Source organism: Cottoperca gobio, unplaced genomic scaffold, assembly GCF_900634415.1.
Source record: "Cottoperca gobio unplaced genomic scaffold, fCotGob3.1 fCotGob3_74arrow_ctg1, whole genome shotgun sequence".
NCBI classification, from domain to species: Eukaryota; Metazoa; Chordata; class Actinopteri; order Perciformes; family Bovichtidae; genus Cottoperca; species Cottoperca gobio.
The window spans coordinates 1-12,628 of record NW_021167065.1 but is presented as its reverse complement, the minus strand read 5'-3'; the positions used below and the strand labels follow the sequence as shown (position 1 = coordinate 12,628).

The following is a 12,628-nucleotide window of genomic DNA, read 5'->3' as shown; positions in this document are numbered from 1 at the left end:
CACACTAAAGCTAAATCCTTGTTTGTGAAAACCTGCTTAAACCGGACTCTGATTCTGTTCACTAACGATTCGGTTCTTTTTATCGTCGCTACGAACGAAGAGATCCGAGTCGCACTTGGTGACGCCGCGCTTCTTATTGATGCGTTGAAACTCCACTTCCTGCCGGAGATCAACTCTTACATGATATGTCACAAGAGGCTGGGCGATGTTTATTTATTCTATCAAATGTTCTCATGTGAGATAATTGTTTATTGGACTTGTTTTTTTAATATTATACCAATAAAATGTATATAGTACACATTATATATACATATATCTATACACAATGTATATCCTTTTACTATACTTACTGCTCTGAAGTAAAGGATCTTAGTACTTCTTCCACAACAAAGAAGATTTTTGATTCTGAATTAAAGCGACCTGGAAGTGGATCTTAAAGATCAGTCATCAACCAATCACGTTACAGTCGAGGTTATTAAGCTACAACACTGAGCTCCAGAGTCCCAGACGATAAACTTTATTACTTCTTTGAGCTTCACAAAGACGGAGAATAAAACATCCTGTGACTGCAGGAGGCTGAAGTTAAACTGTTGGTGGATGTTTGAATCTTTATCCTCGTGATTCATTATGTTTACAAAGTTGTAATGTAAACATAACAAAGACACATTACAGTAAATGTATATTTAATACACAACACTGATGTTACCCTGCAAACACACGGGCCAGCTAGCATGCTAACATGCTAACATCACTAAGCAGATGTTAGCATGTTAGCTACAGCTGTTTTCAATTTAATATTCAAGCCTGTGCTACTTTTATAAACATCCAGCACTAGTTCCAGCTCTGAATCCACGTATTTGATATTATTACAGAATCTAAAACATTGTTTTATCTTGTTCTGTTCTACATGTACACATTTCACTTGCACCATTATGTGTCCTGCACTATTTTATTTCTTTATTACTTTCTGTGGCACTCGCAGGTTTAACATGCAGGTTCATTGCAGCTGACGATAAAGCTTTCAATGTTTTCAATCTTTAAAATGGAATATTTTGGGGGTTTTATTCGACTAATCCTTGAAGCTTTACAGTCTAATAAAACACAAGTTGTCCTCCGGTTCCCCCCCAGCACAGTTCAGCTGCCTGCTGTCAGAGCCCATCAGGGCACTTAAAACCCCCACTGACCTACAGACCCGCTGCTGCTCCCTGCTGCTCCCTGCTGCTTTGTGTCTCACAGTAATCAAACACATTGGTGCTGAGACCACAGAGCTACAAACTGCTGGGACATCTGAGAATATGGATTTTGCAAAACATAAGAGCCTCGAGCTGAGAAGTGAAAATAGTTAATAACAGAAACAAAGGGAGTTTTTAATGTTCTATATAAGGCGATTGGTGTGGATGAGTTGATGATGTTCCCGGGAGATGATTGACCTAAAAGCACAAGGGGGGGTGGGGTTGGGTTTTAGGGGGGGGGGGGGGGGGGGGAGGCGGAGTCTATAAATGCTCCCTTCCTAAGCTGGAGAGAAACGTCAAACAATACAAAAAGACATTCTGGCATTTTGTGCACAGAGCTCCTTAATGATCACGTTTCATAAGCGTTTAGCGACAGGGAGTCTCTCACACACACACACACACACACACACACACACACACACACACACACACAAAGCAGAACGTGTAGTTTCCCCTCCTTATATTCGGGCTTACCTCCAGACCTGAGCCAGCTGAAAGATGTGAATGACGGCCTGGAGGAGCCACACGAGAGCTCTGCAGCAGCCCCGGGCTCCTCCCCCGGTGCCCGGTCCCGGTAGCACCCCGGCCGCCGCGGCGGCGCGGCCAGCGCCCCGCTCGCCGCTGTCCTTGGTGCTGAAGTCGCCCTCCTCCGCGCCCGACGCCGCCACCACGGCGGCCGCTGCCGTGCCGCTGTCGACGGTCTCCGAGAAATCGTAGGCGAACCATCGGAAGCTCAACACTTGCACCACCACGGACGGGATTATCACAAAGACCAGAGTCAGAGCGAAGCACCAGTAGTCCCTCCGGAGGTAGTAGTCCGCGGCCAGCCACAGGTCTGAGGCCCCGTCCGAGAAGAACACCAAGAGGGCGCACAGCGTCCAGCAGCAGTCCGGGAGCGAGTAGCGCTGCTCGGCGGCGCGCTGCCGGGCGGGCCGCGGGTCCGTCCGGGAGAGACACTCGGGGGGAGGGAGGTCGCTCCGTGGAGAAGCGGGTGCACCGTCAGATTTCGCGGCCATGTTTGTTGTAGGAAAGAGAGTGAGTAAGAGATGGGAAAATGATGGAAGGGAGGGGGGGGTCGCGTAGCCTGTCGGTCTGTATGCATGCGTGAGAGGGAGGGAGGGAGGAGGGGGGGCCAGATGGGGGAGTCACCGCCGCTCATCGATCAGCGCCGATAATTCAGAGAAATAGGATTTTAATTGCGACGATATTAAAGCTGCAGCTTCTGCTGGGACGAGTGTGTGCAGCTGCGGCCTCAGGTGTTCGCGTGTATATGCGTGCGCAGGTAGCACGAGCTCATGCAGGGGGCCTTCAGGAACCCTCCTGCTGTGTGGAAGAAGTACTCAGATTACGACACTAAATCTAATAATATCAATAACCCAGCTGATAAAGACATTTAATAATGTTTATGTATTTATTCTGTGATTCTAGTATTACTCTTTAAACATGCACGTGTCTCTTTTATGTTTTTAATATAATCACTTTGTGATTTATGTCTGTGAAAATACATTTAATAACTTTAAGCATCAAACTTTCTGCTACTTTATAGCAGACTAATAATACAAGATGAGTAATGATATATTATTATTATTATCACTCACACAGAAGTGTGTGTGTTGTACAGACACTTAGAGTACATATATAAGATAAATAAATAATTAGAAGTATATCAAACATAATAAAAGCTATAAAAGACTCAAAAGTTATATAAAGTATTTAAAATGAGCTGCAACATAACTGATCAATGTTTACCAATAACGTTAACACAAATATAATATAAACTTTATGAAAAGAAAAAAGGAAAACTACAAGTTTTAATCTTTAGCATTTTACATTGTTTATTGATGTAAAAATGTTTCAGTATTTTTGCATACAAAACATATAGATGTACATAAGTTTATAAAATGTTTTCTTATAAATTAAACTCAACAGTTGAAACAATAAACTGAGATAATTTAATAAAACTGTTTTGATATTTTGAGTCATTTTTCATGGTTTCAGATTTTTTGCTTCACTTTGAATCATTTGTATTTATGTTTTGCACCATTGATTAAAAACATCGTGAAGGTTTAAACAAAACATCGTGAAGGTTTAAACAAAACATCGTGAAGGTTTCTCTTTGGGCTCGGAAATGTTTGTTCGTCATCTCCGATCACTAAAGATTAATAATAAATGAAAATAATCATTAGTTAATATTCAACGAGCTCTTACATTCATAATAATGTACTTATATAATCTATACTAGTATCCTAGTCACAGGATGATTATATATATATATATATTATATATAAGTTAAATTCATATTTAGCTTCATAAGAAAAACAAAAAGGCAGAAAGTGTTTCTGTGGAGGAGAACCTCTGCAGGAGTATTTCAGTGCAGTACCAGTAGTACCAGTGCTTATCCTGCAGTACCAGTGCTTATACTGCAGTACCAGTGCTTATCCTGCAGTACCAGTGGTACCAGTGCTTATCCTGCAGTACCAGTGCTTATCCTGCAGTACCAGTGCTTATACTGCAGTACCAGTGCTTATCCTGCAGTACCAGTGGTACCAGTGCTTATCCTGCAGTACCAGTGGTACCAGTGCTTATCCTGCAGTACCAGTGGTACCAGTGCTTATCCTGCAGTACCAGTGCTTATCCTGCAGTACCAGTGGTACCAGTGCTTATCCAGCAGTACCAGTGCTTATACTGCAGTACCAGTGCTTATCCTGCAGTACCAGTGGTACCAGTACTTATCCTGCAGTACCAGTGCTTATACTGCAGTACCAGTGCTTATCCTGCAGTACCAGTGGTACCAGTGCTTATCCTGCAGTACCAGTGGTACCAGTGCTTATCCTGCAGTACCAGTGCTTATCCTGCAGTACCAGTGGTACCAGTGCTTATCCAGCAGTACCAGTGCTTATCCTGCAGTACCAGTGCTTATCCAGCAGTACCAGTGCTTATCCAGCAGTACCAGTGCTGATACTGCAGTACCAGTGCTTATACTGCAGTACCAGTGCTGATACTGCAGTACCAGTAGTACCAGTGCTGATACGGCAGTACCAGTGGTACCAGTGCTTATCCTGCAGTACCAGTGGTACCAGTGCTTATCCTGCAGTACCAGTGCTTATCCTGCAGTACCAGTGGTACCAGTGCTTATCCAGCAGTACCAGTGCTTATACTGCAGTACCAGTGCTTATCCTGCAGTACCAGTGGTACCAGTGCTTATCCTGCAGTACCAGTGCTTATACTGCAGTACCAGTGCTTATCCTGCAGTACCAGTGCTTATCCTGCAGTACCAGTGGTACCAGTGCTTATCCTGCAGTACCAGTGCTGATACTGCAGTACCAGTGATTATACTGCAGTACCAGTAGTACCAGTGCTGATACTGCAGTACCAGTAGTACCAGTGTTGATACTGCAGTAAAGGATGTGAATACTTCTTCTCACGTCGCTCTGAGGATCAGCACTCTGGTTTCTGCGCCTCCGCTCAGAAACAGGAAACACTTTGTTACATTTCAAGCTTTAGTTCTTAAACCTCTTCTTCATATTGTGTTAAATAAAACTGATGTTTTCTTTCCTTCTTCTGAAGCGCTTCATTTATTCATTCTTATTTTGATACTTTGTTTTACTTACACAAGAAAAACACGAGTAATGACATGAAAGGCCTTTGTTATGAAATATATTTCTGTATATTAATATTAAAAGGGGGAATTGTTTTGTATAGTTGAGCAGGTAACCATGGAAACAGCAGGTGTTTGTCCCAAACTGCTGGAAACAGTAAAAGTTCAATTCTGCTCCAGATGTGAAGATGAGAAACAGGATTCATGCGTTTCTATGGCAACACGTTATCAGAGGTTCAACTTCTAATATAAAAAGACAAGTCCTAAAAACATCTAGAATAATTTCCCCATTTCTATAATCCTTTAACACTCGGACGATAAGAATCAAGACGAAAATAATGAAAATGTACTAAAATTTAATCATTCATAAAAGCTGTAAAACGATCTGAAGCAACGTCGTGAGTTCAACACATGTTCAGCACGACGTCCCTTCAGTCTGTAAGACACTAAGCTCCTTAGCTTTATTATGCAAAAATGGAAGTAGAATATATTATGGGAAATATGGAAGGCTTGCAGCTCAATAACAAACAAAGTCACTTAGGAAAGATGTTATCGACGCACATCCCCGTCAGCAGGAGCGAGCAACTTCTGGACCATGATGCATCTGTGCACACGGTTAGTGCACAAACGTACGAGAACATTTCACACGTTTCTTCTTGCAAACGTCACAAAACGATGTTATTTAATAAAAACATTTTAGTTGCAATAACTGGATTTAAACCCGTGGTCTCAGAAAGACACCGTGGAGGAGAACACTAATAAAAACAAACGGTTGTCAGGCCGACGATACAAAACAAATGTGGATTTCTTCACTATTAAAAGCAGAAGTTTCTCTGGAGACTTGAACGCAGCTCGATCCTCTGGAAACACTTCATTACACGATGCTGCAAGAAGAAGATGAAGATGAACATGAACTATTACATGCACATTTATTATTCCTGCATTTAACCTGCACTGTGTCATTTATGTTTAAAATTAAAATAAGCTTTAAAAGTTGGATTTACAGTCAACTTCAGCAGATATATGGGGAAAGAAATATTGCTACAAAAGTGGTGTATGGATAACAATATTATAATAATAATAATATTCTATTAAACTGTTTTATTGTTGTACTACTGTATACATTAGAACTGTGTATTAATAAAACAAAGAAAGGGGCAGAATATGCAGCATGTAATATTAAAGTACAATTACAACACCAGCAGGTGGAGATACTTTCATGAGCTGCAGGTGCCCCCGCCCCCCCTCACCTAGAGCTGCAGGCCCCACCCCCCCTCACCTAGAGCTGCAGGCCCCACCCCCCCTCAACTAGAGCTGCAGGCCCCACCCCCCCTCACCTAGAGCTGCAGGCCCCACCCCCCCTCACCTGGAGCTGCAGGCGCCGTCTTTAGAGCAGCGTGCAATTGGACTTCTTTTTTGTCTTCTTCTTCTCCATCGGTGTTTTCCTGTTGATCTGTCTCACCAGATCATAGAAAATCTACGAGACAAAGTTCAGGGTTTCACATTTAACTCCAGCGATCACAGAACAAACGTCTCAAAGTCACCGACGTCGTTTCAGCAAATCTCTCAAACTGTAGAGTTTATTATGGGATGTATGGAAATGTGTGTGATGAGGTGGATCCTCACACACACGATGTGCTGAGACTTTAATCTCAGAAGTTTTATCTTCATATTTCAAAAGTCTGTTTCAAGCATCGCAAGGTTTCCTGGAGAACTGAACACGTTTAAAAGACTTTGACAGAATTATGTAACAGTGACACCAACAGTAACAGTGACACTAACAGTGACACTAACAGTAACAGTGACACCAACAGTGATACCAACAGTGACAGTGACACTAACACCAACAGTGACAGTGACACCAACAGTGACACTAACAGTGACAGTGACACCAACAGTGACAGTGACACCAACAGTGACAGCAACACTAACAGTGACACTAACACTAACAGTAACAGTGACACTAACAGTGACAGTGACACTAACAGTGACAGTGACACTAACAGTGACAGTGACACTAACAGTGACTAACAGTGACACTAACAGTGACACCAACAGTGACAGTGACACCAACAGTGACAGTGACACCAACAGTGACACCAACAGTAACAGTGACACCAACAGTGACACTAACAGTGACACTAACAGTGACAGTGACACTAACAGTAACAGTGACAGTGATACCAACACTGACAGTGACAGTGACACTAACAGTAACAGTGACAGTGATACCAACACTGACAGTGACAGTGACACTAACAGTGACACTGACAGTGACACACTGACACTGACAGTGACACTGACAGTGACAGTGACAGTGACACTGACAGTGACACTAACACTAACAGTAACACCAACAGTGATACCAAAACTAACAGTGACACTAACAGTGACACCAACAGTGACAGTGACACTAACAGTAACAGTGACACTAACAGTAACAGTGACACTAACAGCAACAGTAACAGTGACACCAACAGTAACAGTGACACCAACAGTAACAGTGACACCAACAGTGACACTAACAGTGACAGTGACACTAACAGTGACAGTGATACCGACACTAACAGTGACAGTGATACCAACACTGACAGTGACAGTGATACCAACACTGACAGTGACAGTGACACCAACAGTGACAGTGACACTAACAGTGACAGTGACACTGACAGTGACACTGACACTGACACTGACAGTGACAGTGACAGTGACACTAACACTAACAGTAACACCAACAGTGATACCAAAACTAACAGTGACACTAACAGTGACACCAACAGTGACACCAACAGTGACAGTGACACTAACAGTGACACTAACAGTAACAGTGACACTAACAGCAACAGTGACAGTGACACTAACAGTGACAGTGACACCAACAGTGACAGTGACACCAAAACTAACAGTGACACCAACAGTGACAGTGACACTAACAGTGACAGTGACAGTAACAGTGACAGTAACAGTGACAGTAACAGCGACAGTAACAGCGACAGTAACAGCGACAGTAACAGCGACAGTGACACTAACAGTGACAGTAACAGTGACAGTGACAGTAACAGTGACAGTAACAGTGACAGTGACAGTAACAGCGACAGTGACACCAACAGTGACAGTGACACTAACAGTGACAGTAACAGTGACAGTAACAGTGACAGTGACAGTGACAGTGACAGTGACAGTGACACTAACACTGACAGTGACAGTAACAGTGACAGTAACAGTAACAGTGACAGTAACAGTGACAGTAACAGTGACAGTGACACTAACAGTGACACTAACAGTGACACTAACAGTGACACTAACAGTGACACTAACAGTGACACTAACACTAACAGTAACAGTGACACTAACAGTGACAGTAACAGTGACACTAACAGTGACAGTAACAGTGACACTAACAGTGACAGTAACAGTGACAGTAACAGTAACAGTAACAGTGACAGTGACACTAACAATGATACTAACAGTGACACTAACAGTGACAGTGACACTAACAGTGACACTAACAGTAACAGTGACACTAACAGTGACACCAACAGTGACAGTGACACCAACAGTGACAGTGACACCAACAGTGACAGTGACACCAACAGTGACACTAACAGTGACACCAAAACTAACAGTGACACCAACAGTGACAGTGACACCAACAGTGACAGTGACAGTAACACTAACAGTGACAGTAACACTAACAGTGACAGTAACACTAACAGTGACAGTGACACCAACAGTGACACCAACAGTGACACCAACAGTGACACCAACAGTGACACCAACAGTGACACCAACAGTGACACCAACAGTGACACCAACAGTGACAGTGACACCAACAGTGACAGTGACACCAACAGTAACAGTGACACCAACAGTAACAGTGACACCAACAGTAACAGTGACACCAACAGTAACAGTGACACTAACAGCAACAGTAACAGTGACACCAACAGTGACACCAACAGTAACAGTGACACCAACAGTAACAGTGACACCAACAGTGACACTAACAGTGACAGTGACACTAACAGTAACAGTGATACCAACACTGACAGTGACAGTGACACCAACAGTAACAGTGACACCAACAGTAACAGTGACACCAACAGTAACAGTGACACCAACAGTAACAGTGACACCAACAGTGACACTAACAGTGACACTAACAGTGACAGTGACACTAACAGTAACAGTGACAGTAACAGTGACAGTGATACCAACACTGACAGTGACAGTGACACTAACAGTGACACCAACAGTGACAGTAACAGTAACACTGACACTGACACTAACAGTGACAGTGACAGTACCAGTGACAGTACCAGTGACAGTACCAGTGACACCAACAGTAACAGTGACACCAACAGTAACAGTGACACCAACAGTAACAGTGACAGTGACACTAACAGTGACACTGACAGTGACAGTGATACTAACAGTAACAGTGACAGTGATACCAACACTGACAGTGACAGTGACAGTGACACTAACAGTGACACCAACAGTGACAGTAACAGTAACACTAACAGTGACAGTGACAGTACCAGTGACAGTACCAGTGACAGTACCAGTGACAGTACCAGTGACAGTACCAGTGACAGTACCAGTGACAGTACCAGTGACAGTACCAGTGACAGTACCAGTGACAGTGACAGTACCAGTGACAGTACCAGTGACAGTACCAGTGACAGTACCAGTGACAGTACCAGTGACAGTACCAGTGACAGTACCAGTGACAGTACCAGTGACAGTAATAGTGACAGTAATAGTGACAGTGACAGTACCAGTAACAGTGACAGTACCAGTAACAGTAATAGTGACAGTGACAGTGACAGTGACTCACCTCATTAACATTGATCTTTGATTTCGCTGAAGTCTCTAAAAAGGCACAGTTGCTCCACTGGCGGGCCAGGTTCTGACCCTGCTCCTTGCCCACCACACGCTCGTCCTCCAGGTCACATTTGTTTCCCACCAGGATCATTGGAACCTGAAGGATTAAAGGAAACATTAAGAGGGTTCTTACAGTATTTAAATCTTCACGCAGACAGATATGAATAAAGATGTTGAGTCCTGTTCTGAATAAATAAAGCTCTCAGCACACTGCACATCCTCCCTCTGAACCAGGAGATGGCGTCTAACAGCTCTGACATTTACACCCCCCCCGCTCAGCCCTCTCTCCCACAGAGACTCTAATGAGGGAGAGATGAGCCGACAGGTCAGTTACAGGAGCGCTCGAAACATTTAATGCTAAGAATAGAATATATATTTTAGATTCTTATATACCTCTTACCTTCTATTAATGTATCTATTATGTATGTCCTTGTGCTCTGGATCAATAAAGGTTAATTACATCTGATACATTCAGTACAATCTACCAACAGCTGAAGCTGCAACCAAGTCGACTAATCACTAAGTCGACAGACAGAAAAATAATCGGCAACTGATTTGATAATTAATCATTTAAAGTCTGATTTCAGTTTCTGCTGCGTTTCTTTCATGTTGAAGTGACAGAACAGACATTTAATAGAACCACTAATGAAGAAAGATGAAATGCATCGTTAGCTGCAGCCGTAAGTTTTACAGCACAACAGTTAAGACACTCGTCACTTCATTGACCGTAACAAGAGACGAGAACTCGTTGAAGGACTTCGTCACTCACGTCCTCGGTGTCCTTCACTCGCAGGATCTGCTCCCGGAGGTCCTGCAGGTCGTTGAAGGTCGACTGTGCTGTGATGGAGTAAACCAGAGCAAAGCCCTGACCGTTCTTCATGTACAGATCCCTCATCGCCGTGAACTGCTCCTGCACATCCACAGAGAGCGGCATCAGCAGCATGTTCTATATTTATATATTCACATATATTTATATCTCCATCACACTTACTGTTCCAGCCGTGTCCAGGATCTCCAGCATGCACTGCTGCCCGTCCACCTCCACTTGCTGTTGGAGAAAAACAAAAGGGGGGGGGGGGTGTATTGAAAACACTGGATGTATTTGCAGCGTGTTCTGCGTGGGATGCAGTCCGGGGATGAATTCAGCATTATAAGACTGTTAAAAAGCTAAATAATCAGGACTACAGTTACATTATATTCACAGAACTAACTTAATGTCACACGCTGCATTTCAAATTCATTTAATGATTCAGACAATAAATTAATGAGATTTTATTTAACACTACCGCCTGCAAACTGTATTTGAACATTTATTTTTTGTTTAAATTGTGTGAATAATAAGTCAAACTTAAACAAGGACCAATATCACTTCAAAATAGCAGAAGATGAATTTCAAAATAAAAGCCCTCTACAATGTCAGACGAGCTGCGTTTCCTCCAAATTCAGATTTAATAGAATAATCAGACGGTATTATAATAAACATCAATGGGTTGAATCAAACAGTCATTTGAGAGAAAATAGAAACCGATGCATCGTTTACACGTCGCAGCGCCCTCTGAAATATTCACTCACCTTTCTGTACGAGTCTTCTATTGTGGGGTCGTACTTCTCCACAAATATGCCTTGCACAAATTGGACTGTCTGAACGTGACAGAAGCAAAAGGAAATCATCAAGACAGTATATTATTATCGTGTTTCTATCGTGATGCATCCAAAGATAAAACATGTACTTGTATATATAAGCATTATACTTGTATAGCATCACCTGCAAAATGTTCTTCCCAACATATCAAAGAAAAACACAAAACCTCTGATCCAGACATTTTATTATTAAATCAAAAACCACTAAACAATTTATCAAACGTCATCGTAACGATATCCCAAAATATAAACACAAATATTAAGATTCATCGTCATCATCCAGTTTCATGTCTTATATTCTGGACCTTATGAAATATTACATCCCAGAATATATCATATGCAGAACACAGTGCACTTTATGTAGCGCTGAAACATTTAATAACTTTATAGAATATGTATTTCTCTCTTTTTTAAACGTGCATCATAACCATGTGAAGAAAAGCATTTTACGACACGACTGCGACGGCCATCGCTCACCAGAGCAGACTTCCCGACGCCTCCCGATCCCAGAACCACGAGCTTGTACTCACGCATGGTGGACGACGTCACTGGTCAGCACAAGAGTCTGAAGAGACACAAGACACTCTGCTTTTAAACATCATAACTCTTGTTACAGTGAGTCTACAGAACTGACATCAGCACATCAAAACGGTGTTTCTCTGCCAAAACACGAGCTGTGATTCCCCCCCACTACCACGGGATTGCAGCTGCCATGGCGACGGGGGCGTCGCCTTAAAAACACCAAATGAAGACGAGCTGCAGGATTCAAACATCCTCAGATTCAGAGCTGCTGATTCCAACCTGACAAAGCATTTAAGAAGAACCAACAGTACTTTTAGGAAGAATAGTCAGTTTCCAGAAACAAGGAATTAGTCTGGGAGGAAAGGTGCAAACAAACACCCGAGAAATAAAAAGATAACATAAAACATTGTACAAGAAATTAAAAAAACTAAATTCCAATAAAATAAATGCACTACTGTAAAATAAATAAATTCAGGATATCTGAATTAAAACTGGAAACTGAATTCTGATTGTGAGGCAGTTATTTAATGTTATTGTGCAGAAGATGTTTACAAAGATGTGCGTTAATGTAACACATGCGTCGCCTACGGAACACGTGGCGCCAATAAAGTGCAATACAGCCTGAACGTGCGAGTCAGTGTGTTCGAGGTCCGGAGCTGCAAATAACTTCTCATTACAGGAGGAGCGAGAGGAGCGAGAGGAGGAGAGAAGGGAGAGAAGGGAGAGGAGCAGAGAGAAGGAGAAGGGA

At 42.7% G+C, this 12,628-nt stretch overlaps 1 protein-coding gene across 1 annotated transcript; it reads right to left on the bottom strand.

The window, feature by feature from the left end:
* Positions 1-5,102: 5,102 nt before the first annotated feature.
* On the bottom strand, positions 5,103-11,969 carry LOC115006261 (ras-related protein Rap-1A). The gene is made up of 7 exons (XM_029428389.1): positions 11,836-11,969; positions 11,290-11,358; positions 10,709-10,765; positions 10,487-10,627; positions 9,671-9,814; positions 6,197-6,307; positions 5,103-5,714 (listed from the first exon to the last, which is right to left on the bottom strand). The coding sequence occupies exons 1-6, from the start codon at positions 11,890-11,892 to the stop codon at positions 6,218-6,220; spliced, it is 558 nt and encodes a 185-aa protein (XP_029284249.1). The 5' UTR covers positions 11,893-11,969; the 3' UTR covers positions 5,103-5,714; positions 6,197-6,217.
* Between the last annotated feature and the right edge of the window lie 659 nt (positions 11,970-12,628).

Excerpts from the sequence above, each read along its gene's own strand:
- LOC115006261 (XM_029428389.1), bottom strand. The coding sequence starts at position 11,892 with ATGCGTGAGTACAAGCTCGTGGTTCTGGGATCGGGAGGCGTCGGGAAG. Across the intron at positions 11,359-11,835 it reads GCGTCGGGAAGTCTGCTCTG|ACAGTCCAATTTGTGCAAGG; the intron begins GTGAGCGATGGC and ends TGTCACGTTCAG. Across the intron at positions 6,308-9,670 it reads CAAAGATCAATGTTAATGAG|ATTTTCTATGATCTGGTGAG; the intron begins GTGAGTCACTGT and ends TTTGTCTCGTAG.